Here is a 27,872-nt window from a genome sequence, read left to right as displayed (position 1 = left end):
CTCAGAAAAAGTGTACATAAAAAATTTTGTTATAAATTATAAATTTATAACATTTTAAACGTTATAAACGATTTAATTTTAAAGATTAACGAAGAAAAACCAAAGTAACTCATTGTCAGATATTAGGGTATAATTCTATATGACATACTTTTTTACAGCTTTTACTTTGGCTTTATCAGGGTGGCCACTCCGGGATAAAATGGAAAAAGACAGAAATTTCAAATCACCGGGAAAAGAAGACGGGAAAATTTCAACTTCAACTTTATTTGTTAAACCATTTTTGGCTTGGTTCTTTGGTTGGAAAAGGTTCTCAAACGAAACCTAAGTCTTTAACTAATTTCGAGCTGTGGAGGATAGTTTGCTAGTTTTAGCAAAAGTTGACATCAGTTCCGCAGTAAAACCGGTGTATTTCGCTGTACCAAAACAGTTCTCCGAATGAAGTTGATCCATTAGTGATTAGCAGAAATAATGCATAAACTAATTTCGGATGCTCTCTATATAAAATATACTATACTCTATATACTATTTTTTATACTAAGCGTTATTTTGATTTCTTGAGAGTATTGTTTAGACTCAAAATTGATCAACACTTTGATGATTTCCATTTTTTTTCATTCTCTTCTTTATTTCAAAATGTTCCTCATCACAAATTTCAACATCTAAACGATTAGATTTTTTTTAAATATTGGTTCCTAGATTAATTGTTGATGCTCCGACGATTTTTTTTTGTGAATTCTCGTTAAATTATTTATAACTGAGTTTATTTTTATTTCTAAAAACTAATCTTGACTGAAAAAAATGTAGCGGGTGAACATAAATGTCACAAGAACGAGTTTTGCGATATTTTATTTATCTCCATTTATTCAATTCTTTCTCTGATCTGATCATTGAATTGATTATTAGTTGCACGTCATTTCGATCGAATCAGTAGCGTCCAAGTGTATTTTTTGAAGAAAAAAATACCTTTCAGATGATGCGAACATCAGTGTCAAAGAGCATTGCAAAGTATATTTTTTCACGGGGGAACTGGGAAAAAAACGTCGTAAAAACCTGCGTTTTTTGAAAAATCTTCGTAAAAAACTGTGTAAAAAAACCATACTGTATATTGACCAAACGAAAAGGTCAGAGAAAAATACTCGCAACGTTATTCTTCATGGTTCTTATTCCTCGTCTTCTATTCGATCGAAGCACTTTACTAAACTCACCACCTTTACGATAAATAGTCAGTTCGACAAACAAAAAGTCTAAGCAAACCTTTATGCTTACTTTAATCACCTTGTCATGTGTGTTTCTTTGTTCTTCATTTTTTGCAGTAGTCCTTGCTAGACACTCTTATGAAAAGTCTTTGAAATCATGAGGAAACGCCAATCTGTATATAAGACGAAATATTGCTTTTGGTCAATTGCCTTTTGGTTTCCAAATACCGTTGTTTTAAACAGCTGGTCGGCGTCCGGTCGTGAAAATGTTTATTTTAAATAACCAAAGTATTCATGATTAAAAATTGCAGATAGTTGAAATCTTCACGGGAGAATTGCAATTTTATTCTGGTAAGCTTGCTACATAAAAAACGCTTTCATCTCTTATGCCGCCGCTGTAAAGGCCCAAAGCACGAGAAAAAATAATTCCTTATAATTATATTTCGTTCCTTGTTTCTTTAAAATTCACCTCTCTATTGTCCAATCTGGCATCCAGCAGCAGCAGCCGCTCGAAACCTACTTCTGGTAGTCATAAACTGTGAACCTGCCATTTTTAGATGCTTTCCGTTGATTAAATCGTTTACCTTGCTGTCTTCTCCTAAACACCGACGACCGTCTCGCGAATGCTTTGTACAGCAGCAAACTCCTTCGACATCGGCACAGCTACCACCAGGTCCAGTGGCGGCGATTCAAACCGCAGCCACTGTTCATTTGAGGTCAATGAAGAAAGGAAGCAGTAGTAAGAGAGGGGGCGAACCGAGGCGCCATCATCATCACGTTGGCAGATGGCCGCTGGCGAAAAGTGACTATTATCGTTCATTCGTTGACTTTGCGCGACCTCTTCGGTAACTGTGTGTGTGTGTGCTGCCTTGACCCCCGTCGCGTGGGGGGATATTTCCGGTTTTGATCGACCTAAAAAAACTTAAACTCATCAGTCACGCTAGCTCCCCGTGTTTTCGGAAGGTGAATTCGTCACCTAGATGCTGGTTGTTTCTTTTACTTTGAGCTCCCCGCCGCTGTGCTCGGCTCGTACTCTAATTAAAAAAGACAAGTGCATTCGCAGTGCATTGCTAATTTTTTTTCCTGCTGTTTACTTACAGATATCGGTGACATTCCCGATGACATCAAACACCTGCGCAGTTTACAAGTTGCGGATTTCAGCTCCAATCCGATTCCGCGGCTGCCCGCCGGTTTCTCACAGCTGCGAAGTCTCACGGTTCTGGGGTTGAACGATATGTCACTGACGACGCTGCCGCAGGATTTTGGATGGTAGGTTGTTTGTTTTGCAGCTCTTCCCATTTGTTAGTCATGATTCATGTTTGACATTTCACGATTGTTTTTCCTTACCTTTTCAGTCTATCAAAGTTAGAGTCACTGGAGCTGCGCGAGAATCTGCTCAAAAGTCTGCCCGAATCCATCAGCCAACTTAGCAAACTGGAACGGCTCGACCTGGGCGATAACGAAATCGAAGAGCTTCCGGCCCATCTGGGCTATCTGCCGTCGCTGCAGGAACTGTGGCTCGATCACAACCAGCTGCAGAAGCTACCTCCGGAGATCGGACTGCTGAGGAATTTGGTTTGTCTGGACGTTTCCGAGAACGGGTTGGAAGAGCTGCCGGAGGAAATCGGTGGACTGGAAAGTTTAACCGACCTGCATCTGTCACAAAACCGGCTGGAGAGTCTGCCGGATGGTATCTCCAAACTGACCAAGCTCACCATTTTGAAGCTGGACCAGAACCGGCTGCATACGCTGAACGAAAGCATCGGCCAGTGCGTGCACATGCAGGAGCTAATCCTGACGGAGAATTTCCTAAACGAGCTGCCTTACACGATCGGCAATATGACACTACTGAACAATCTGAACGTGGACCGGAATTCGCTGGTGTCGGTTCCGAGTGAGATAGGAAACTGCAAGAGTTTGGGTGTGCTGAGTTTGCGCGAGAATAAACTCACGAAACTGCCAGCCGAGCTGGGGAATTGTTCCGAGCTGCATGTGTTGGACGTTTCCGGAAACCTGCTGCAGTATCTGCCCTATTCGCTAGTAAATCTCCAACTGAAAGCGGTGTGGCTTTCCGAGAACCAAGCACAACCGCTGCTAACATTCCAACCGGACGTAGACGAAGCGACGGGCGATCAAGTGCTGACCTGTTTTTTGCTGCCTCAGCAGGATTACGTCCCGCCCAGTCCGGAGAACCGTGAAGATACCGACTCCGAAGACTGGGAAGAACGGGAAGCATCTCGCACCCACTCTGTTAAATTCAGTGAAGATTCCAACGTGGACAAAGATACGCCCTTCGTTCGCCAGAATACCCCCCATCCGAAGGAGCTAAAACTAAAGGCGCACAAACTGTTTGCCAAGGAGCGCAAATCGGACGACATGAGCGGTGGCAATTTGGACACACTGTCAGAGGAATCCTCCTCGAAGCCATCACTGTTGAACAAAAGTGGCGCCGGAGCCACCATGGATGACATCCAGGGCATCGTACCGAATGAACCCATTTCCGAAGAAAATCCCAACAAAGAAAACGAAAACTTCGGCGCGGAAGATGATAGCTACGAGAAGCGGGTTGGGTTTGACGTCAACGAGGAGGAGGAACCCTATTATGGCGAAGAAAATGAAGAGGGACACGATAAGAAGCCGATTTCCAAGCTGCATCGGAGGTAATGAAAACAAAAATCGGTGGAAATTTCCAGCGCACAAAAAAATCTAATCTTTCTCTAAACCTCACCCAGGGACACCCCACATCATTTGAAAAACAAGCGCGTACATCACGCCATGTCCGAAAAGAACAACAGTCTGGTGCTGAACTCGCTCAAACTGAAGGAATCGCTTCCGCCACCGCCGGTATTGGATGAGCATCCGGTGCTGGCTACGGTAGCGGAACCTCCGGCCGGTGAAGGTAAGTCAGTCATGTAACTTTGTGCTCTCCCCAACCAACAACAACAACACATGATGCGATGTCACAATCGTCAACTGCTGGGACCAGGCGGCGGGGGAAGGGACCACCGTCAGACAGGTGGCAATTAATCATCGCTTCGTTCCTTGCGCAAATGGCGCACATAAATGCGATATGACATTCACCGCACTCCGGCGGCCCGGTTGTGGTTTCCATTATCATCGGGGTGCTCCGGGACACGCAAACACATGACTTGTTTGCTGTGTGCGATATGTAAGTTTGTGTTCACACGTACTTTTCGAAGCATATTTTTCGACTGAAACGGCGAAGCTCCTATCGGCAGCGACTGCCGCAGGCAGATAGATATAGACGCTCGATAATGTTGTCTAATGGTTAGGAATTTCGATGTTTACCCTTTTATCAGGAACGATTTGCTCACATTCCTGTCATTACGGTTGCGGCGGTTAATGGTTACGCTTGAAAAATGTTACCCTTAATAGCATTTTATCAATCTGGAATAAAAAGTTATCGTTCACAGTGTGAGATACTTTAAATTAGTTCATTAACTCGACCTGTTGACGCTCGTAGTCTCACACCAACCCGCCCATTGGCGCCGATATGAGAATGCCGTCATTCAGTTCGAGTCGAGTATAGTAGCAACTCACGCAATAGTTTGACGATAAGGGCGTAACTCTTTCTCAACACCCGCACTTACCGATTACTAGCTGGTAATTGCTACAGCACGTACTTGTTTACTAACGTTCGTAATGGCAGTAGTATGTAGTAGCAACAGCACCACCAGCAGTCCTATAGCTATGCAGATGGGGCAATAATAAAATTGCCGTTTTCTGTCGTTTATCTGACAATTTTACTGACGTCGAGCTGCTGCGCGCTCGGTCGGCATTTATCAACTGGGTTACTGCCGTATGTTTGAATGTTCAATTCACGTTAATGCTAGCCTAATATTTAAGTTTTTTTTTTGTTTCAGAAGAAATTCAAATTTGAAATCAACTGAAAAAAGAACAAAATTCAAAAAAATAATACGACTGAGTAATGTTTTGCCACAGAACTTGAATGAGTTTTATTCTTACCTTAAAATACAAGAAAAAAGAATATCTGTTTTGGTTACCTGGAAAGGAAAGGTGAAATCCAGGCTGAGCACTAAAAATTTTCCACTTCCCCTACGGCACCCCATAAAAAGTACGCACATTTTTATGTTGGCTGTGGCGGCACGGACCGGTGCACAAACGTGAACGCGCAGTGTGTGTAAATAGCAGTCAGCAATAGGTGCTCATTTATTTGACCGATTCTCTGTTTACCCAATTTGGTGCGCGCCCGTTCGGTACGGTCCACGCGGCACGAGAGGTCAATCAAGCCAAGTCATGGGGATGACCTATAACCAATTGTACATGCATGGCCTAGTTTTTAACGGCGGGTTCGGGTGGCAACGATGACGGGAGCACATTTTTACGGGCCACCACTACAAGACACGTGTTATCAGAAGCGACGAAATACTAGGGATGGAAATATTGACCCAATCCGAATTCACCGGATTGTGTAAACCACCTCCACTGGGGTGGGGTGAGGGGTTGGCTGTTTTGTTGGATTTTTGGCAGAATGTGTGTTGGTGACGTTGCTACTTTATTGTCTAACTGCGCCACACCGTTGGAGGTACATAATAGAGATATAAAGTGTAGAAAGCAAAAAGCTGCTCGAGCCAACGAAACTTTAGGTTGAAGCTCGTCGCAGAAGAAACTATTCGTATCATCGTAATTTCGCTTTTTTGCGTTTTCATGGCAGATGCCTGAAAATTTTACACTAAAACCGACGGATAAAAAACCCATTCTTATGCTAACTTATCATGTGTACGCAGTTTTCATGTTTTTTGTTATCGCTTCGATTTTCATGCGGGGCGAGGCAGAAGCGCGATAGCGTAAACCTGCCCAATCTTTGCCGGTTCCTGATGACAGGTTGCGCAAGATAAGCAATGCTATCAAGACATCGTGACCCCCGGGTAAACACGAGAACAGGTACATTTTTTATTTTCATGGGAATCCAAGTATATGGTGTTCTTATCTTTCGGGTATGGCAATTGAGAGCGATTATGTTGTTTGAGATAGCTTTTTTTGTGTCGAGCGTGTTCAGCGCAATGTGGTGACCATGAAATCATGGGTTTATTGATAGCATAGGGTGGCAAAATTCACCTGCTAGTGGTAAGCTTTTGTAAACAGTTGGCAGTATTATTTGTTGCTATTTTTGCGCGTTGGTGTTTGACTCTGTTAGAGACGAGAGCGGTTTCAGCATTTCGAACGCATAACTGTTGTATAATAGCTTACAGCAAACCATCATAAAGTTTATCGAGTGTTTACTCTCTGACACCAGCACTTTTAATTTTGTGATGTTTTAAACATTAAAGGAAATGCTGTTGAGAAACTGATCCCAATCAGGCTTTTTAGTGCAAAATGCCAGAAGTACAATGACTAGAAGTAATCAGCGATTCGAAAATGAATTGCGACCCTCATAATAGCTAACAGCAGATATATATTCAGGTCTAGAAAATATAATATAGAAATGAAAATTATGAGGAATAAAATTTGTATGCTTTTGGTTTTTAAATTTGGTTTTTAGGGTTCTTGGAACCAGTTTCATATTGAAAGAAATGGAAGCCGTCATGAACGTGTTTCACTAAACAAATTCAGGTTGTCAGTAACTAGATCTGCTTAACTAGAAACATGTTATTATTATTTCAAAATAACACATAAATTTTCAGTGGTCCCCGTGGATCTGTGGTTAGCGATGTCGGTCGGCTAGCTCTCCCACACGGTTGTGATATCGGGTTCGATTCCCGATCAGGTCGAGGAACTTTTCGAGCTGGAAATTTTCTCGACTCAGCACTGGGGCACGGTGTATCGTTATACTTATCCTACAACATGCAAAATGTGCCGAAAACAATATCGATAACGAATTCTCTCAACTAATCTAGTTGATCGAGACCGCATTAGCCCCCAGGCTAGCGTGCGATATTGAAACATAAATTTTCAAGAAATAAAATCTTTGTAGTTCATGCAAAATAAAAAGCTCCATGCGAAAATATACATAAACTGAAACAAATTGAGTGCGATTGAGATTGAGTAGATTTGCAACAAAAAAACGTTGTTAATCAAACATAGTAAACAGTTTGAAATGCAAACTGATGCACCGAATCGTGCTCTGGGTGGCGCAAAATCCGTCTGAAAATCCGTTTTTGTGTGATTATTTAAATTTAACAATTATTAATGGTTAATGAATAAATGAGATATTTGCGATGTTCAGAAAAGGATCATCTGTCTGCATTCTGTTCCTTCGCGGTAAATTCATCATATGAAGTAAGTACAGTATTCACCCGATTTGTCACTCCTGGGTCACTGGGGGTGATAAAATAGAGAAAGTAATCAAGTTTTTTTTTTTTTTTTTTACTATTTTTGACTGGAGATGTCAAAAAAGCTTTTTAATGTAGAAAATTGGGTGATCAACCTACCAAAAAGTGAGAGAGAAGAATTATTTTTTCAACAGATTGATTTAGACGCATAGTGTCATTTCCTATTTTGGCTTTTTTTTCGGAAGGGTTTTTCGGCCATTCTGAGCCTAATTTGGGATCATTTTCTATTTTGCCCTTTTCCAGCCTTAAGAAGGGCTTTTGGGCCATTCTAAGCCTAATTTGGAATCATTTTCTATTTTGGCTTTTTCTGGGTTTTTCGGCAATTCTGTGCCTGATTTGGGGTCATTTTCTATTTTGGCCGTTTCAAGCCTCTAGAAGGGTTTCTCGGCCATTCTGAGCCTAATTTGGGATCATTTTCTATTTTGGCTTTTTCTGGCCTTAAGTAGGGTTTTTCGACAATTCTTAGGCTTATCTGCGATCATTTTTTATTAAGGCTTTTTCTGGCCTATAGAAGAGGTTTTAAGACATTCTGAACCTTTGCCGAAGAGACCTTGCTTCTATTTCTTACATATCACGAGCCACACTAAGCTTTCTACGAAAAGGCACTAAAAATCACTACTTTCGTTCTAACTTCTAGCTCCTTATTTCCTAGATTTCTTCGAATTTTCGAACCTTCTGATAACTTTTCAGCCATTCAGAAATGCATGTTTTGTTCAAATACAAAAACTTACATATTTTTAAATTTCATTTTGTTAGGGGATTAGGATTACGTTGTCCATTGATGTGAACTTTTGTAATATATCCCAGTCAATTGCTATACGTGTCCCCTTGCAAAATACAATAAACAATATCGCACGCTAGCCTGGGGGCTAATGCGGTCTCGATCAACTAGATTAGTTGAGAGAATTCGTTATCGATATTGTTTTCGGCACATTTTACATGTTGTTCCTCGACCTGATCGGGAATCGAACCCGATATCAAAACCGTGTGGAAGAGCTAGCCGACCGACATCGCTAACCACAGAACCACGGGGACCACAAAATACAATGACCACTATTGTTGAGTGATCAGGTACCTGCACCAACTCGCTCCCAGTCAAGTAAAATATGGTTTATGAAGTCAATCACCTTCCCAGGATTAAAAGACCAAATCTCTTTGGGCTGTAAACAGCCACTGCCAAGAAACCTTGATCTGCGTATAAATAATGCACCACAACTGCACAGCAGATTTTCCATGCAAGTTCACCTTCCCTTTCATTTCCACCAATGCCAAAATGTCCTGGAACCCAATACAAATTTACTGAGTTTGTTTGACATAGCTGTCACAATTCGAGAAAACATTCCCAGACAATCTAGGATGAACATTTAAAAGCACCAAGTGACTGTCAAGGAAAATACAAATATTTGCATATCTGTATTCTGTAGTCAGACAAGCAGTTGCACATTCGAAAGTTGGAAAAAATCCCCGCTTGAAGCACTGTTGGCCAGTGTCCTATTGCCACTAAAACATTATTTCCAGGGCCGAATATTCCAGAACGCTTTTTGCCTGCTCGGAACAAGAAGGAAACAGCGTTATATAAATTTGAGTATAAACATAAATAATCCTTAGTGACAGCCTTGCGGAACCTCTCATGTATGCATATTTTCTAGGTCTATGACGTTTATTCACAATTGATGTTGCATAATTTACATAATGTTATTTGGTAGATAATATCAAAATAGATACGTTCGGAGTGAAGATGCCCGAAAAATCAAGCCTAAATCTTATGGCATACATTTTGTTCAGTAAACTCATTATATCATCATCAATACTTGGGGAAAAAGTTGGCACGTTCTGCTCGCGAAGCTGTTCAAGAGGCACCCGTGAGCTTCGGCGGATGGAATGTACTACATAAATATTGACTAAAAAACACAAGTTAAATCCCCTGCGTGAATGTTCAATTAGCGTGAAGGTGCTCGCAGTGTACAACCGGCGCGGCGTTGTGTAGGTTTTAGTTTCACACCTAAACTCGGTTTTGTTTTGTTATCAACAATCTTTTTTTTTTTCTTACCTTGTTTAGTGGTAGGTACCAATATCTAGCATCATTCATGGGTTAAAACTTTCAATCGGATTGGGCCCTAGCAGAAAATGTGAATTCTTAGCTGTTGTTGTACGGTGGGGGCTGATCTCATTAAAGAACAAGCTTCCACTACAGGAAACAACCGCAAGTGTAAAGAAAAAATATAACAGAACACGGAAACCTTCGGAAATCCAATACTTTCTACCTTCCAGTAGTGGAGTGGTAAAGGTTGCTAAAAACCTGTGAAGTATGTGTTCGAAGTGAATCTGAATTTTACTGAACAAATGTAAACCTGATATAGGGTGCTTTTGCGAAACTCGGTCCCCTTGACTCGAGTGGTGAGCATAAAATTCAATAAGTCATCATGTGAGCACTGTTCAAAGTTGGCAGGCAGATAACATAATTTAGTTAGTTTCGTCTGTGACGCTTCTTGCAAGAAAAAATCTTTTACCAAACAAACTTCTTCATCGTCGTCGAAGGAATAAGCAAGATTCTTAATCGAAATGATCATCCTAATCCACCAACTTCGGTGGTCATGGTTGAAAGTTTACCGCAAATTCTCCGCGCCTCAGTACCTTCTCGGGCACTGTCAGAGCAGCAGTGTGTTGATGAAAACAACCGCCAGGGTCGCTGTCGGCCGGTAGATCGGCGGTTGGAGGAGAAATGTGGAATTTAAAACTTTTTTTTTTTCACTATTCAGCACAACTAAGCGAACGAGTCTGAGAAGAGGGGCTTTTTTGTGCAATAAACCGCCTGCCACCTTCGCCACCGCCATCCCACTCTCCACTTGTGGAGGTTGTCTTCGTCAGCCTCGTCGCCATCGCCACGCTGTTGTTTATGGAAGTAATTTACATAAAAGCGAGGCAATTGTGAAGAAACATTAGTCATCAGTCCCGTTGTCCGCGCTGCTGCCGACTGGGGCACTATTACCGTTGTGTATGGGCGCGTTCGGGTCTTCATTTAAGCCACATCGCGCACTTCATGCAGTTCTTCTGCCAGTTAAAGAATGTGTCCATATTTTTTCACTTCTTTAATATGCAAAGTATAGCATTCGTTTTTTTTCGCTGCTTCTGTTGTTGCCATTGCTGTGTTCATACGTACAGATTACTACGCTATGCGATTACAAATTATTAGCTAGAGTGCGGTGGGGTAAGAGTACTTGATTGTCATATAGAACATTCTTCAGAGTGTTTGTTGCGCACCAAGCCTTCCTAATTTCTATTTTTTTAAATTAACTTTTTGACCGTGCTTCATACTAAGAAAGAAAAAATACTGCCTTATCCAAAGTTCATCGAATAGGTGGTAGAAATTCATTACTGAATCTAACTTTTTGATTTGCGAGATTTTATTTTGCGTAATATTTTTTCAATTTATGTATTTTCTCCTCGTTTCCATAAGAAAATAGACTTTTCGACAAAATATATTTGCTCGTACAAGCGAGGTGGGAATGAGGAATGACAGGAATGACACGAAAATAAATCAAACTGATGCAAAAACCATGCAAAAAATGCAAAACAAAACAATATTTCACCTTCGAAATGAATAAACATATTTGAATATAATCAGGACATAAAAAAACTAAAATATTAAAAACTTACCGTAAAACAAAAAACACGCGCTAGTGGAACAAACACAAACAGATTTAACAGATACTTGCATGAATGTTCTCAACAAAAAAAAGTGGTTTCGACGTGGTATAAGAATAACAAATAAATCAATTAAGCATTATAAAAAAGCGAATCAATGGTATGTATAGAACGAAATGGTTGAAGTAAAATAAAATCTACCAAAACAAGACATTGGAATGACGCGGTGAAAACTCATCACCAAAATATAAAAATAAATAAGACAACGAAAAATTGCGTTGGGAAAGTAAAAAAAATACGGAGAAAAAAAATAAACAACAGAAACATGAGTAAAAAGTAAAAAAAACATGGTTCAAAGTGACATAAAGTAATGATTAAAGAATAAGATAAAGTCCGTAAAAAACGTTTCACTGAACAAATACGAGAAAGGCTTGAACATCGCACAAATAATTTTTCAAAATTAACAACAAATGAAACTAACAGGATTTAAACCAGAATGGCAATAAGAAAATTATTCTGAAAACGAAAAAAAGGGAAAACAAAATAATAAAAAAAGCTTTCATATAAAAAAAAAACAAAAGAAGAAAATCTTAACTTAACTGAAAAAAAAAAAAACATTGAATTAGAACCTTCATAAGTCAAAATAGAAAATGATCCCAAATTTGAAAAGAATATGTCATAAAAAGGAAATGTTTCTGTATCTGAATTAAAATCGCTCAGAGATGCTTTTAAATGGCAAGAAACAAAAAAAAACTTGATTGCTGAATCAGAATTATTATTTTTTAGGACGCAGTCAAAAACACCATGAAAAAGTTCAATATTGAATTATACCAGAAAAGTCTTAAAAGAATATTCCTTATTACTACAAAATAACTTTCAGAGGACCAGGGGTCAAAAAGTGAAATGAGCTTAGTAAAATATGCCAGAAAACTATACTCAAAAAGCCACAAGCAGCAGCGTTTGTTTCCAAACCGAGTTAAACACCAACAAGTACTCTAAAAGAGCGGGTAATAAACCTGAAAAGGTAGAAAGCTCCGAAACACCGGCTCCAAAACTGTTAAAGATCGTAAAAACTCAGAAAAGAGAACGAAAAAGAGAAAACGGAGAGGGAAAAAATTAAGCCTAAGAAGAGAAAAAATCAGCAAGATTGTGTGCCACGACCGCAGGGTTGACGTAAAACTACTGAACAAATTTCAACAGTCGGATTGGTAGTGCAAAACCAGTAAAAAAAATTCAATCTTTAATCATTTATTTGGTTGTCCTGAAATGGACAGTTTGTTGTTTCATAGTCTAACCGGAAATAACTGCTAAGAAGGCTCGTATTTAAAGAGACCCGAGACCCGAATCGAGAGCCTCCTTAGTTCTAGGCCAGACATGCAACCACCACTATGAGGCATAACAAACTGGAAGACAGAGTGAACACCTTTTTTGCTCGTCACCTTCACAATTTCACAATTGCAATTATGTTGCCTCTAAATTTTTTAAGAAAAGGGAGCCCTTCGAAAATATCTGCCTCAGAACCCGCAAATCCGGCCCTGCTGCTGGTATTTTTCCTGTGTGGACTCATCACTGCGACCAGAAACATTGATCTTTTGTGATATCGCCCGGGTGTTTGCTGTATTCCGCACTTCTATTATTAACAATGTCACTATTGCGAGTAAGTGACATGATTTTTATAATTCGTGCTTCGGTGTATGCCCTTCCTTTTTTCGCTTACTATTCAGAGTCTATTGGCCTCCGCCTAATATTATCGCCAATTACAATTCCATTGAGAGGTTTCAATTTATTGTTATTCTTAATGCTTAAGTTCGTTGACTTCGAATGGCCCTGATTCTACTAAGATTCTAACCCTCGACCACCCGCTTGTCAAAGCGGACTCTGTACTTTTGCAGCTACGAAGCTCTCGCTAGTAAAATGATGTGAGGAAATGATGAGCCAAAAGAAGGCTCTTCGGGACTTCAAGTTCCTAAATCTACGTTTTATGACGTAGGAATAGAACAATAGGAAAAAAATCAGCTGCCGCTGCTTCTAAGATATAACCATTCATGTTTGAGCTTTGAGCAGGCTCTTATATAGCTCTCCAAATTTGACTAAAAGACTCTCCTTCTAGAACATTACGGGTTCGGATGATCACCGTTACTAGATGTGTATCGGGTTTTTATTAATATTTTTCGGTAAACAATATTCACCGAAAAATATTAATAGTAAATGGCCGAAGTGCGGCCAGGCCGAACCGAGTAACATTTTTCCTGAAAGCGAGAAAAATGTTGCTCTAAAGCTCAAAATAGTTGCCCTAAAAAGATTATAGCTTTTTAACCATTCCTGGGGTGTTTGGAGCTCTTCTGTATGCATAAGAGCGACAAAATGTCGCACAGTAAGTGCTCGTTGGGTTCGTCACTTCTACGTTGGCTTACGGGAAAACTCAAGTCTCTGAAAAAGTTATCTTCAAAATTCACAGGAATTGTTAAAAACCTATAATCTTCCATTTGTTCCAGTTTGAGCTGTAGGGCAGAATCTGTGTTCACCAGTGTCATCTATCTTTTATGAAAAAAGAACGAAATCATTTGAACAGTTTATAATAATACTAAAACATAAATTCTCTGAAGCAGCTTGCAGAAAACACACGAGAAGGTGAAATTTTTAAAGTCGATTACTCTAAATAATGTTTTTGATACTTAGTTCGGTTTAGCTGCAAGCTGGCCAAATTATAGATATCTTTTAATGAATTGTTCGGTTGTTCTGAGAAGGACAGTTTGTTGTTCCTTCTAACATCGGACACCGTGCTAAGGAAAGCATCAATGGAATCGCATACGTGCATGCAGCTCAACTCTCTCCGATATCCTCTGATACACGTTGAAAGCAAATTTTAAATCAACCTAAATAAGTTCGGAAGCAAAATCGTTAAAATTCCAAATAATTAATGATCCCAAACTAATTCAGGAAACGTCACAAAAATGAAATGTTTCCCAATCGAACTCAGAATCGCTCAGAGACGTTTTTACCTGTCAATTGAAGTTGTTTCATGTTAAAAATGATTTCGAAAAGGTGAAAAAATAGAATTGAACTAATATAGAAAAAGTTAAAGAAAGATAATTTTTATGATCGCTGAAGTGTTCTTAATAAAAAATTTACCTTCAGTCAAACCTATAAAATTAACAAGAAATGAAACCAACTATTCTGAGACACTCAACACCGAAAAACATGAAAAAAAAACTGTTTAGTGTACAGCGCCACGATCCAACTAACACCTACAGTCTCTCCCGAGCCGAGACTCGAACCTACGACACCTGGCTTGTTGAGCCAGCATCGTACCTCGAGACCATCTGAGAATCAATGACTATCATGTAGCAAATTGGGATTACAAAAACAGTGGCTTGGCGCGCTCACATCACTTACTCGCAATACTACTCGTTGCAGTAGAAACATGAGTGCGGGAGAACATTGAAGAGAGAGAATAGGAGAGAACAACGTAAAAGATGAAGTGTTTTCCTGCTATCATTAGCGATACCGCTTACCGTGCAACGTACGGGCTGTTTAAGTAAACCATTGCGCAGTTCAGTCAATGCACAGTGTTTATTGATAGCGATTTTAGTGATATACTTTATTTGGAAATGTTTCTATGTATTTTCATACACTTTTTTTAAAAAGGACGATACAATGATTAATCCACTTAGACGAGATATGAAGAATTTAATTTTCAGGACAGAGAGATAGATAGCCAGTGTCTTCGAGAAAGTTGAAGCAGATGCTTTTGTCAGCAACCTTGTCAAATATGTCAAATTTTATTTCTTATATTAAAAAAAGATATAAATAGTTTTATTTGGAAAGCTTGCGGACAAAGCTCAATTTGCGTACTAAATTTCATAAAAAAAAACTACGCAAGCTGTTGACACAAAATTACATTCGTTATAAAAATAACTAAATACGCAATTATTCCATCACAGTTGTCAGCGTGGCGAAAATCTGGAAAATCAGAGAATTCAAATCGGAAAATATCAGCGAGAACTATAAAGAAAGAGATTTTTTCAACCGAGACTCGTTTCTTTTTTAAATGGCTCTCAGGAAAATCAATGCTATACACTAAAGTCGCTTTTTACGCGGGGGATACGTGCCGTGTAAAAATGAACCGCGTGAATTTCGGAGTCCACGTAAAGACATTTCGGAATCTGCGTAAAAAAATACCGCGTAAATTCCGGAATTCGCGTAAAAAAAACTGCGTAAATTCCGGATTCCGCGTATAAAACGCGTAAAGCCCGGAGTCCGAGTAGACATTCCGGAATCCGCGTAAAAAAAACTAACCGCGTAAATTCCGGTAAACATAATTGTCGAATTAAAGTTTCTGCATTATTCTCTTCGCTATTCTTGTTGAAAAATTAAACAGGCACCAAAGCTCACAGGAATCGTTAAAAAGTTTCAACCTTTAGTTTTTTCTTCGGTTTGAGCTCTAGGGCAAAACCTGTGTTCACCAGTGTAATTTATTTTATATTTATTTGTGGATATTTTTTGCGGAGCACCCTTACGGATATGGAAATATTATTCTTGTGTGTCACAAAATACTTAACAAAACTTTAAATTTGTTTCCAGATTACTATAAATCTGATAACATTAAAGATAAGAACTATTTTCGACTCTCTTCGAGCAGTAAAAATGTTAAAATATCATAATCTTCATTCTATTCTCCTCTCTCAAGTTGTTGTCCAGTATAATCATAACACCCCCAGCAACTGGTTGATGTCCCCGAGCAATAGAGAAAAAAACAAACTTCGCAAACCATTACATCACGACCTGTTGCACTCCGCTTCTTGTTGTAAAATTCTACACGAGCAGCAGAAAACATCAACGCGCAGCGTACATTTGAACACGTATCCAGTGAACTCCGTGCGTGCTAATTGATGGCGAAGGAAAAGAACATCGTCGGACCGCCATCGATGGCCGTCTTGTCGTCTGCGGACCATGCACGATTAGGTACACCCATTGCTCTCGGTACACGCGGCAGGTACTTGACGGAGGTCGTGGTTTGTCCGACAAGTAGCCAAGAGAGGGCGCGCGCGGGGAATGTGACATTTATCGACAGCGACTGTGTGTTTGTGACAAAAGGGTGTTTGTTGCATGTGAACGTTATCACGATTCTCGCCCGCGGTTGATATCGTTATCTTCCGAGGGATTCGGGTGTGTTTTATCAGTCTTTAGTGTATGGGGCAAAAAAAAAACTGTAACAAGTGCGCGATTCGGGTCTGGATCGACTATGGGATGGTAGCTAGCCCGAAGCGAGAACGCGGATGCCCTTTATTCGCCGCCATACCATCGTCAGTTGGCTTCAGGTTTCGAGAGCAGTTGAAAGTGTCTTTAAGGGGTTTTCCTGGTTCTTCTACTTTTAGTGTCTTCTTGTGACACATTTGAATACCGAGTGAAAAGTGGCATTTTACTGCTGTTTTGTTTTTTCCCTGTTTGCTCGAGGAGAGTTTAGCCAACCGTTGCCCCACTATGAATAGAATATCGATGACGAATCGCTCGGGCTAAGTGTAATGAAGAGAAAAGGTTCTACGTGGAATGCAAATAGAGCCGTGTATATAGTGTCAACCCGTGTGTGTTTACTTCTTATAGTAGACGACGACGACGAGTGCGATTAAGAGGGAGCGATGGGCTGACGTTGGACAACAACGAGATGTGTAACGTGAAAACATCCTCAACTAGAGGCTAATTGACATTCTGTTTGACTCGTCCAGTTCAACCCACTGCCCCGGTTTTTATTCAGCACAGTAAACTCGCATTAGTTAGTCCGTTAGACACATTTTGGAGTGAGACAAAGTTTTTGTGACTCACTGTATTTGCGTTGCAAATTGGGTTACAAATACAGTTCCAAATTGGAACCACCCGCAACAGTGGTTTTGTTTGTCAATCAGTAGCGCAATTGTTTCACTGACAGGGCGGAGTAAACAGTAGAAGAACAAATCATCATGTTCTCGGTGAAGTTTAAAGTGAATGATGAAAACGGTCGTCGAAAACGACGGGATCCGCAAATTAAAGGAGGAGGAAGAGGAGGTGGAAGCCAAACGGAGGGACGCCGATTCTCCAGCCAGTCACTGGGGCGAAACCTGCGGTCACCGACTCCGTCGGTAGTGTCAACCGCTTCTTCCAGTCTGAACAGTATTCTGACCAACGGGAGTGGGTCCAAGGGGAGGAAGAAAACCAAGGATGACAAACGTCGGATACGGATTATTACCAACGTTCAGGAGGCCGATGGAGGATCGATGCGCGGTGGTGGTAAACAGTTTCGGGGTAAGAATTGCACTTTCGATGCGCTAGTTCCAGGGAAGTTGACTCACGATGTTTCACCACGGCTCCCATGGATGGTGAACGTACGCGGAGTATGAGTCAAGTGTATGCGATAAGAAGTTATTCCATGTTGTTATATTTCATGCTAAAATTGTATGATGCACGGGGAATTGGCGGATCGAGAAAGGTGAAACGAGAGGAGCGAAATCATAGAACAGCGTTGCATTACCTGCGCTGTCCGATAAGATAAAGTTCCTTGCTTACAATGCTAGCGAAGTTCGATCGAGGGGTTTAGAGTTGCTAGAATAGACTGATACGAAGAATTTGGTGAACTTTTGCACAATTGTATTTGTACGTAAATCTGTCACGGTCGATAAACTATCTCAAGTTTATCACAAATAGTATCAAAAATAGACATAATCGAAAAACATGTGAAAAAGTATCAAAAATACAAAAAACTGTTATTAATTCAAAATCGTTTTAAAATACATTAATCTTTCAAAAACTGTCTTAATCTTTAATCTTAAATAGATTACATAATCATAATGCTAAAATAAATCTTACCTTGGAAAATAAATCTACTCTTGGAAAGATGTAAAAAAAAGCTCTAAAACCTGCAAATGAAGATTCTTGTCAATATGGTAAAAGCTACCGTTTATGTATTCTTTCTAGAGCAGTAGTTAACAACCGGGGGTCCGCGGTCGGCAAGTTTTCCGCGAGACTGACCTAGGGGGGCACGAGCTCTTGGCAGATTTGACAAGTAATTAAAATGTCTTTCTAGATACCTCTGTAAAGGCGGATTTTCAACTCTTTTGCGTACTAGGACTGAAACGTGAAACAAATTAGACTTGCAGAACGATATGAAACTGAAAAACGCCAAAAAGGTTGGGAACCACTGCTCTAGAGTTTAGAAGTTCCTTTTCGTTGTTCGTAGACGAAGCAGAAAGGCTCCGAATCACGCAAAATACTCTGAGCAACTCTAAATACAATAAAAATTAGAAGAAAAAAAAGCATCTCAAATTTCACCCAAAAAACTCCAAAAAGAAAATGATGGTGCAAATTCAGTTAGCAGAACATTAACGAGAAATAATGAATGAATTGTTGTAGAGTATTTAGCGTTGCAGTTGAAAGTTAAAAATAAGTAATACGAATAAGAGCGAAAAGGCAAACGTAGTGAGTTCAAAATTTATAAATAAAAAAGTATAATAGTAAAAAGTACAAAAGTATAATCTCAAAACAAGTCAGAAGAGTTCTGAACCTAGTTGAATTCTAGTTAAAGAAACAAAAAGACCAGAAAACTTAAAAAATCCGTTTCGGCCTTTGGTATTATTTTTTCGCCTCCAGTTTTCTTCACAAATAATTTTATGCCACTCAGATCTTAATTTAGGATCATTTTATTTATTATAACCTTTAGAAGAGTTTTTAGCCGTTCAAAACTCCATTTAAGACCATTTTAATTCAAAGTGTTGCTATTCTAAGCTCAGTCTGAAATCATTATCTTGGCCTTCAAAAGCGGTTTTTTCTCATTCTTCTCAGTTCAATTTGAGATCTTGTTTTACCATTTTTTGTTTTTTTAAGTTTTTTTTTTTGCAATCAGATCTCAATTACATTTCATACTTTTTGACTGCATTTTTTCGTCATACATTTGTCCATTTTTTGGAGGTGTGTATTATGCATTCTACACGCAGAAGTTGAATGGTGCGAAACCAGTACAAATTGTGCGTTTTCAGCGCAAAAGTTGATGTAATTTGGAACCAGTACAATGATTGCGTGTTGTGCATAACGCAATTACTGCTCTAGCGTTTTTTCAATGTATTTGGCAGCTCCTAACTACTACACTTAAACAGTTTTAGCTGGTATCAAGCAGCATTGCAAAGCGAGCGAGAAGCAAAACCTTTCTCCTCCTTTCTGCTTGAGAACGAGACATATGCTACGCTTCTCAAGTTTTTTACACACACGCTTTCGAGATACTCTTTCTTCTTCATGCATTCCCCGCAGCAAGCACGCACCGCCAGTATGAGTGACACTAACAACTTTAGTATCAAGTATGTACAGCACGGGTATCTTGCTTATTTCGTAAAGCGACGAGACCGTGCGCGTCGCAATACGAAGCGAAAGAGCAACCAGCAAATTGTATGTGACGTGTCTATTCTTGTCGCACGTACATGGAAATTCTACGAGCGAGAGAGAAATTTCTCTCTTCGCTTGAGCAAAAAGCGCGCGCACAGGATGACAAATAATAATTATTCACAATTTACAAGTGTTGCCATAAAAAATCAGCAACGCTTTTGTGACTTTGTGGAATGGAGGGTTTTCGGTGAAGCTAGCGTTGGTTACAAAATGTTGTGGACACAATTTTGTTTCGTTACTTTTTTGCAAATCATTCAATGGTACTTTTTAATGACCAAATCCATCGAGATAAATGGATCGAGCATTATAGCTATATAAATCTAGTGAGTTCACAAGTTGTTGTTCGCTGCTTGCACTGCTCCATGAGTAGCAGTCACTAATACACTCGATGTGAGAAATAAAGTGTCGATATATGATACATATTCTGATTTCAATCTGTGTCAATGTATTCGCAGTACAACTGTTGCGTTATCCTTTTCACACATTTATTGTGCGATTTTAGTGCAAAATTTGTGCGAATCGGGAAGTACAATGATTGTACAAGACTTGAACTTTTGCGTGTAAGCTCAGTTTCAGATCATTTACTTATTTGTCTCTATTTTATCATTCTGAACTCATTTTGGGTTTATTGCAATTTCCGCCTTTTCTGGATTGAAAAGCAATTCCATTTTGAGCTCAAATTTGGGATCTTTTTTCTTTTTCAGACCTCCTCTAGTATTTAAAAACCGACTTTTTGCTATACATTTAAGTCTCTTTCTATGCGTTTCTATGCGATTATTTTTATTTTTACGGTGACTTCGGAATTCACGCGTTTTTCAATCGGATCTCCCAAAAAGGTCTTTTTTTACCCGGCATGTTTCAAATTCTCGACTACTTTGTGATAAGGTCGTATGGCTAAACGTAAACAAAACGAGTGAGATATATATCCCTTGTACTTCACTAGCACAAATCATCACTCACACGTTTTGTTTACGTTTAGAAATACGACCCTACTACTCCAGAATTGTTTTTATTTTCAAATCGTTTATTCATAAGTGTCCGATGAGTTTACTTAATCCAATTACTGACTATTCACTGATTTGACCTGACCATTCTTTCCTGATTTTCATCCTGATTCAATGGTAGAATTAACACTTTCATTGATTCTTTTTCTAAATTATTTAGCAGAGATGATTAAAAAATCTTAAGCGGATTTTGAAATTTACGCGGTTTATTTTTATGCACTACATATCCCCAGCGTAAAAATAGCCTTTAATTGCCAATATGGATGCCATGGATTTTTTTTTTAATTCCTGGGCTCAATTCAGGATCATTTGTTTGACCTTTTCAATCTAAAATCAAATTGTGATCTTTTTTCACTCTTTCCATCTTTTTTTTTTCCCACGTTCTGAGCTCAAATCATTATTTTTCCCATAAATTTTTGATACTCTGATCGCAATTTATTATCATTCTCTTTTTTGGCCTTTCTAGCCAAATGGCGTTTTTGCCATTTCGAGCTCAATTTGTGATCTGTTTTTTTTTTATTTAGCCTTTTCTATAAAAAGTGTTCTCATCATGCATTTGTCACTCATGTTACTGTTTTTCGCCATTCCAAGCTAAATTTTTGGCCATCTTAGTTCAAATTGTTAACATTTTTTAGAAACGATATTCTAAGCCTAATATATTATCATTTTCATTTTTTGCATTTTAGAGCCTTTGGAAGCGTTTTCCGCCATTCTGAAGTCAATTTGTGATCAATTTTTGTCCTGATCTATATAAACATTTCTTCCCCGTTTTAAGCACACTTTGCACATTAGTACGAGAGCTCAATTATTATTTATTTACTCTCTAAACACTTGTTGTGCTACTTATTCTAAGTTTAAAGGTAGATTTGAACAAGTTAAAATCATAATAGTTCGAAACATTGTAAAAATTACGACAACAAACATCAAAAAGGTTGTTTTGTGCAAAAAGAGCGTGGCGCCTAGCGATCCGAAAAAAATCACTTTGTCAGGTGAGCTTTGGTGGTACCTACGTTAAATCGAATGCGGCTGAGCAATTCTGGACTATCTACATTGTTTTCCAGAAGTTCAAAGATTAGGAGTCGCTTTGGCATGCTCATGTCAGCGTTTTTTTTCTCTGTGTGGACTCATCACTGCGACCAGAGACATTTTGATCTATTGTGATATTGCCCAGGTGTTTTCTGTACTCCGTACTTCATATTAATGGCAGTATCACTATTGAAGTGAATGATACGCTTTTTTTTATTAACATCCGTGCTTGTGTGTGAATGTTTACCCTTTCATTTCAAGCTTACTGCTCTACTATACCGAGCCTCTTTTCTATCCTACCAATATCGCCAAATTACAATTGCCTGAACTGAGGCTACACCTAACGTTCCTCTCTAGCCAGGTTTATTCTAAGAGGGACTTATTATATCAAGAAGAAGGAGTCTTATCGAAACCTTGTTCCTCGTGCCAATATCGCCAATTACAATTCCCTGTAGAGGGTAAATATTTCTGAAATCAGTTTTATTATAAGAAGGACTTATCTTGTCAAGAGGAAGGAGTCTTATCGAACCTCGTTCCTCCTACCAACACCGCGTCACAATCACAATTCCCTGAAGAGGCGCTCAATGCTTCACCTCTGGTCAGGTTTATTATAAGTAGGACTCATATTTTTGTCAAGAGTAAGGAGTCGTATCGAAACCTCGTTCCTCCAGCCAAGACCGCGTCATAATTACAATTCCCTGAAGAGAACTATTTTACGTTACCCAGAACAGTTTTATTATAAGAGGGACTTTTTTGTTAGGATGAAAGTCAGCAAGGGTACTATAGAATTCAGCTTGAAGGAAGGGTATGTAGTAGAGAGCCTGTGAATGAACCCATGTTAAAGTCCTTTGACAACCAAATGGCCTGATTCTAGTAAGCTTCGAACCCACGACCACTCGCTTATCAAAGCGGACTCTGTAACCTTGCGGCTACGAAGCTCTCTCATGTCAGCGTTAGTAGACGTATGAGAGAGCAGCGATGTTCATAGTGTGGCCGCACTGGGTCATTCCACGACAGCGATCGGAGGTTATAACGAAGGAACTGACACTGAACTCATTCGATTTTGTTGATTTATACAGCATTATAAAGTGCGCACACAAGCACTCCATACCCTAGGATGCTACGCACAAGAGAACAATATAGTGATTTTAAACAGTATACATCATCAATTCATCAAATGAGGGGGGCATCTAGGTAGGAAAGTAGATTGCGTTTTTTTGCAGTGCATGTCAAAAATGAAAAAAAAAAACAAATCTATAAGCGGAGCTGAAATGTAACTCTTGCTTCCTATCAAACATGCACTCGGTGGTTGATGCTCGTCTTCGGGTCGGCACGCAACGAATGAAAAACAGCATCATACAGCGAATATCTCTCTTTTGGGCCTTTTCGCCGGTTGCATTTTTTTGTTCGCCTTCCTTTGCTTCGTGCCGTCTTATCGTACTCTGACTTATGTTACGCTGTTTTACAAGCACGGACAACGTATGCTGATGTCTATACCGTCAGTTAATTTTTTTTTTATATTCTAGCCTTAGAAAATATTTTTCGTTATTTTGAATTGAATTTGAGACTTTATCATATTCTGACCTTTTCTGGCCTGTAGGAACCTTTTTCGTAAATTTTCCGATCATTTTAAGTTTTGGCCTTTTTTCACTCAAAGCATTTTTTCGTTTTTGAGCTCAATTAAAGATTTTTTTCTTTAACCTTGAGAAAAGTTCATTCCCCATTCCGAGTTGAATTTATGATCATTTGCTTTTTTTGGTCACCTGTAGTCTATAGAAGCGGTTTTCGTTTTCTCGAGCGATTGCATTTTCTGCTCTGGGTTTCATAAACGTTTTTGCGCCATTGCGAGCTCAATTAAAATCATGTTTTAATTTGCTGTTTTCTGACCCGCTTTTTTGTTATTCTGATCTAATTTTGTTTTTTTCTTTATTGGGTTCATCTGGCCCTGATATGCGGATTTTCGTCAATCTAGGCTCAATTAAGAATGTTTTTGTGTGTTTTCTGGCTTCTCAATATGGCAATTTTTTCTTTCTTGGCCTTTTCTGGCCTTCAGCAGCGTTTTTCAGTTTATTTTTTGGCCTTTCCCAGCTTTTGGACCATTTTTTTCTTATGTGTTGATGTGTGAGATCAATTTTTTTTTTTTAATTATTTTCTAAGTATTTTTTGCCACTCAGAGCTCTGTTCGGACCCTAGCTCTTTTGTTTGACCTTTTCGGATCTTTGAAAGCGTTTTCCGCCATTCTTTTTTTAGTATTTTTTAGTATTCAGCCTATATAAAAACATTTTTAGCTCGTTGTGTACTCAATCGTGGGCCATTAGAAGCGTATTTTTTTTATTCTTAGCTCAATATTTGGGATTTTTTGTTATCTTTTTAACTCTCGCGGAGAAAAATCAGTTTTTACCTCAGGAAAATAACCTTCAAACTTCTGAAGTAATGTTTTTGTTTTTCACTGTTTTGGAATCACTTTGGGATTTTTTTACAGTATTTGACCGCGAGAAGCATTTTTGAACGATTCTAAGCACAATTCGAGTTTGTTTTTTTTACAGCTGTAAGCTCAATTAAATTATTTTTTTTCTAATTGAGCTTTTTTGCAACTAAAATTTTTGGAATCGGGGAAGTTTTTTCTGTATGGATTTACTTACTGCGACCAAAATCGTTGAGCTATTGTGAGATTTACCTAGGTGTCTGCTGTATTAGCAATACCGCTATTGAAAAGTGGCTTTTAATTTATCCGTGCTTGTGTGTAACGTGATTTAACGCTTCCTTTAAACGATTACTGCTCTACTAAACCGAACTTCGTTCCTCTTGCCAAATATCGCCAATTATAATTCTCTGGTGACGTTTTGTCGTGCGTCCTTCTGACCAGTTTTATTTATAAGAGGGATTCATTTTGTTATAAGGAAGTCACACCAAGATGTTATAAAATTAAAGTTAACGAAAGGGTAGGTGATGGGGAAGATTGAAAATAAACCCATGCTCCAGTGCTCTTCGACATATTCTAAGATTCGAACCCACGACCATCCGCTTGACAAAGCGGATTCTGTAGCCTTGCGATTACGCAGCTCTCGTTGTAGACTTTTAATGACTGTAACAAATTCTTACTTTTAACACTTTCATACACATCATATTAATTTCAATTATTTCTGTTTATGATTTCGAAATTTCAATCATTTTTGGTTTTTGTTATTTGGTTAAATTTTACTTTATATCCCGTTCACACTACACCGCATATCGCCTGATATCAGGCGATTCGTGCTATCGAGACCATATCACCATCCATATTACCTGATATCCCATTTAATCGAGCTGTCAACGGATATCACCTCGGCTACATGCTATCGCAGATATCATGTTCAAAAACCTATAATAACCACACTTTAAGCAGTTGGCAACACGGCCAACAGACATTTGACGCAACCCTACAAATTTCGCACTTCGCGTTGCATGCGAGAAAAAAGGAAGGAAATAATTTTGCTATTTTCATCCCGCACATGTTGACAATTGCATATGACAGTTCGCGTTGGTGCGAGCCAACTCACTGACATCTCTATCCTAATCCCATTGCTCTTGTTGTCTTGTTTTAGCTTTGACCTGTTTTTGTTTCCTTCTCTTTTCAATTACCAAAGCAAATGTCAAATCATATCAGCTCACTCCAATGTGAACGCTCGAGGTGATATCCGATATCATGTAGCGATATCAGGTGATATCCGGCGTAGTCTGAACAAGGCATTAACTATCCTTAGTAAGTCAGTGTTGCTGGACGTTATTCCAAATTAAATCACAACCTTTTTATATTTGACTGAAATACACTTCTTTGAGTGTTTGTGTCTTCATGAGGGTGCATTCCCAGTTCAATATGAATGTAATATTAATAATTTTACAACATTCGCCGACCACAACAATTGTACCCAAACCGCCAATATGTGTGACAATGGTTCGGGCTCAAATTTCGCTCCCTGTTTTTGACATTCCATCACGCTTCCGCAATTGGCTCCGCTGGTGGTGGATTGTTTTGACTGAGTTGCCCATTATTGTTGTTCGAACATGTGTGCATTGAGAAAAAATGGTGCTGAATTACCATGAAAAGGTCATCGAGCAAAGTAAAAATTTAATTTACCCCTCATACTGCAGTAACCATTTGATGTTATTGTTCCTTTGGGCTTTCGCTGGTGGGCGTGCGGAAAAGGGGAATGAAAAAGTGTTGACATTAATGTATCGATACCCAAGTCGGCTGGTGTGTTAGCTTGGTTGTTTTTTGTTATGGGTTAACGATACAAACTGATGATGAAGCAGGTCGGGGGTGGAGGTACACTTTACTTTATTTATTTTCGCTACATACATGGTTGCAGGTGTCGTCATCAGGGTGTTGAAATTTGTTTATTCTCGGCAGCGACAGCGTGGTTAGTTTGACATTTTATCCAAAATTTCAATGACTCTGTGTGTAAACAGTGAGATATTTTCTGTCAGAGCGAACTGCTAACCAACTAAGGCAATAAATATCTCTATCGGTATGCTGTTGGCACTTGTTGAGTTGCCTCTTCCTGGTTATAGTTGCTTCGGTGAAGGATAACCGCTCGGTTTCCATCTGAAAACACAAATTCTAAACCTCCCGGCTAGAACAAACAATCTTTGAAAATGATGGTTTATAGCCACTCTTCAAATAGTCACTCCCACCACGGAGCATTGTTCAGTGAAGTGGATCATTTGTTCTAATTCAAAATCCACTGCTCCCGCTTGCTGCCGTCCGCCGCAGGGTCCACAGTTTACTCTGAACCAATAAACTGTACAATGCACAGTTTATATATAGGAGGTACACATGCGAAATCCCTTCCGTGCCTCGAACGCAGATGAAGCATAGAGCTGGATCAACCCTGAGTTGGTTAGACTGGTCGGAGAGAAGAAAAATCTAACCCTACAAACTCTACAGTAACGGCTTTAGAATGATAAGAATAAAGCGCCGACCAGCCTACCATCGTTCGATGGTACGACATACTCTCGGAAGCACGTCGCACGAAATACCGAAAATCAAGAGAGAAAAAAAACGCAAATATTTTAAAACCAATAAATTCATTCGGAGCAGTTGAACTCAACTTTCACCCGATCGCCTTTCCCCCGTAATAAACGAAGAACGACCGGCAGATGCTTCATGTCGAAGCGCCGCTCTCGCCGTTCAGCTTTCATTCCAGCAACCGTCTCACATCGTCAGATTTTATTTATGAACGACCCGAGCAAACAAACACCGTTTGCTGGCAAAAATGTGCCGACCCCCGATTGCATGGTCTGCAATTTTTCTGTTATCTGTTTGGAGATCCCCCCCCCCCCCCCCCGCAGCAGGCGGCGATGATCGACATGTGAAAACACAGTAGGCATCCACAGGTGTTTGCAATGCAATTTCGATATGCAATAACGACGAAAAGGCGGACCGCGTGATGCTGCTGGGCTGGGCAAGGCCACACTGCATCCAAGTAACCCGGGTCCGGTATGACATTTTATTATTAACTGATGGACAAGAGTGTGGACCCCTCGTTACTCGTTGTTACTCGGACGTAACAATTGTGGCATTCTGTAGGCGGTAAACAAAGTGACTTTACCCGGGAGCTGCAGTGCCAGCAGCCAGGCGGTCAGTTTCCAATAAATCACTGAATGTTGGTGGAATACTTTGCTTACCTTTCAGTGAACTGAGTTGCGATGGGTGAATGTCTGTTGGGGCCCCGCGGTAAGTGGGGTTGAAAGTATAAATGGGTGAAGCTTTGATAACTGCAAACAGTCTATGACTGCTGGAGGAGTATCCGACTTTTCAATCCTGTTGACATATGTCGGAGGTTTCTACTTCATCGATTCATAGTTTAGGTTTTCTTTTGAAAGATAATGCATACCAGATAGATGTTTTTCTATATTTTGTTTGTTGTTGCTTGGGGGACTGGCAGAGGTCGAGATACAAACAAATGAGGATGTTCCATTATTACAATCGACGTTGACTTTTTATCCAAGTATAATTAGTTTCTAATTTCCACTTAACTTTTCTTTCACCAGATGCCCTGGACAACTTCACCGAGCTCAAGGAGGAACGGTTCGAGATCCACATTGAACGCACATCGGCCGGCCTGGGTCTCAGCATTGCCGGTGGCCGGGGTTCGACTCCGTTCAAGGGGGACGACGAAGGCATTTTCATATCCCGCGTAACCGAGGGCGGTCCGGCCGATCTGGCCGGTCTGCGGGTAGGCGATAAGGTAAGTTTCCGGCCCTGACCGACTTGACGATTGCACTTCTACGAGGTTTCG

The 27,872-nt window shown here is 39.6% G+C and overlaps 1 protein-coding gene across 17 annotated transcripts in view; it reads left to right on the top strand.

Annotated features, from left to right (window-relative positions):
• The window catches only part of LOC129718472 (protein lap4), a 107,020-nt gene that overhangs the window by 39,791 nt on the left and 39,357 nt on the right, over positions 1-27,872 (top strand). For 16 of the 17 annotated variants that reach the window (XM_055669265.1, XM_055669264.1, XM_055669278.1 and 13 more), the window contains exons 4-7: positions 2,297-2,465; positions 2,552-3,856; positions 3,929-4,095; positions 27,625-27,821. In XM_055669265.1, the coding sequence (XP_055525240.1) occupies positions 2,297-2,465; positions 2,552-3,856; positions 3,929-4,095; positions 27,625-27,821 (1,838 nt within the window). Of the gene's footprint in view, positions 1-2,296; positions 2,466-2,551; positions 3,857-3,928; positions 4,096-16,456; positions 17,435-27,624; positions 27,822-27,872 lie in introns of those variants that run through there. The other variant, XM_055669280.1, reaches the window with a different exon arrangement.

Source organism: Wyeomyia smithii, chromosome 1 (assembly GCF_029784165.1).
Source record: "Wyeomyia smithii strain HCP4-BCI-WySm-NY-G18 chromosome 1, ASM2978416v1, whole genome shotgun sequence".
NCBI classification, from domain to species: Eukaryota; Metazoa; Arthropoda; class Insecta; order Diptera; family Culicidae; genus Wyeomyia; species Wyeomyia smithii.
The sequence above is the reverse complement of the archived record's forward strand: the minus strand, read 5'-3'. Positions and strand labels throughout refer to the sequence as shown.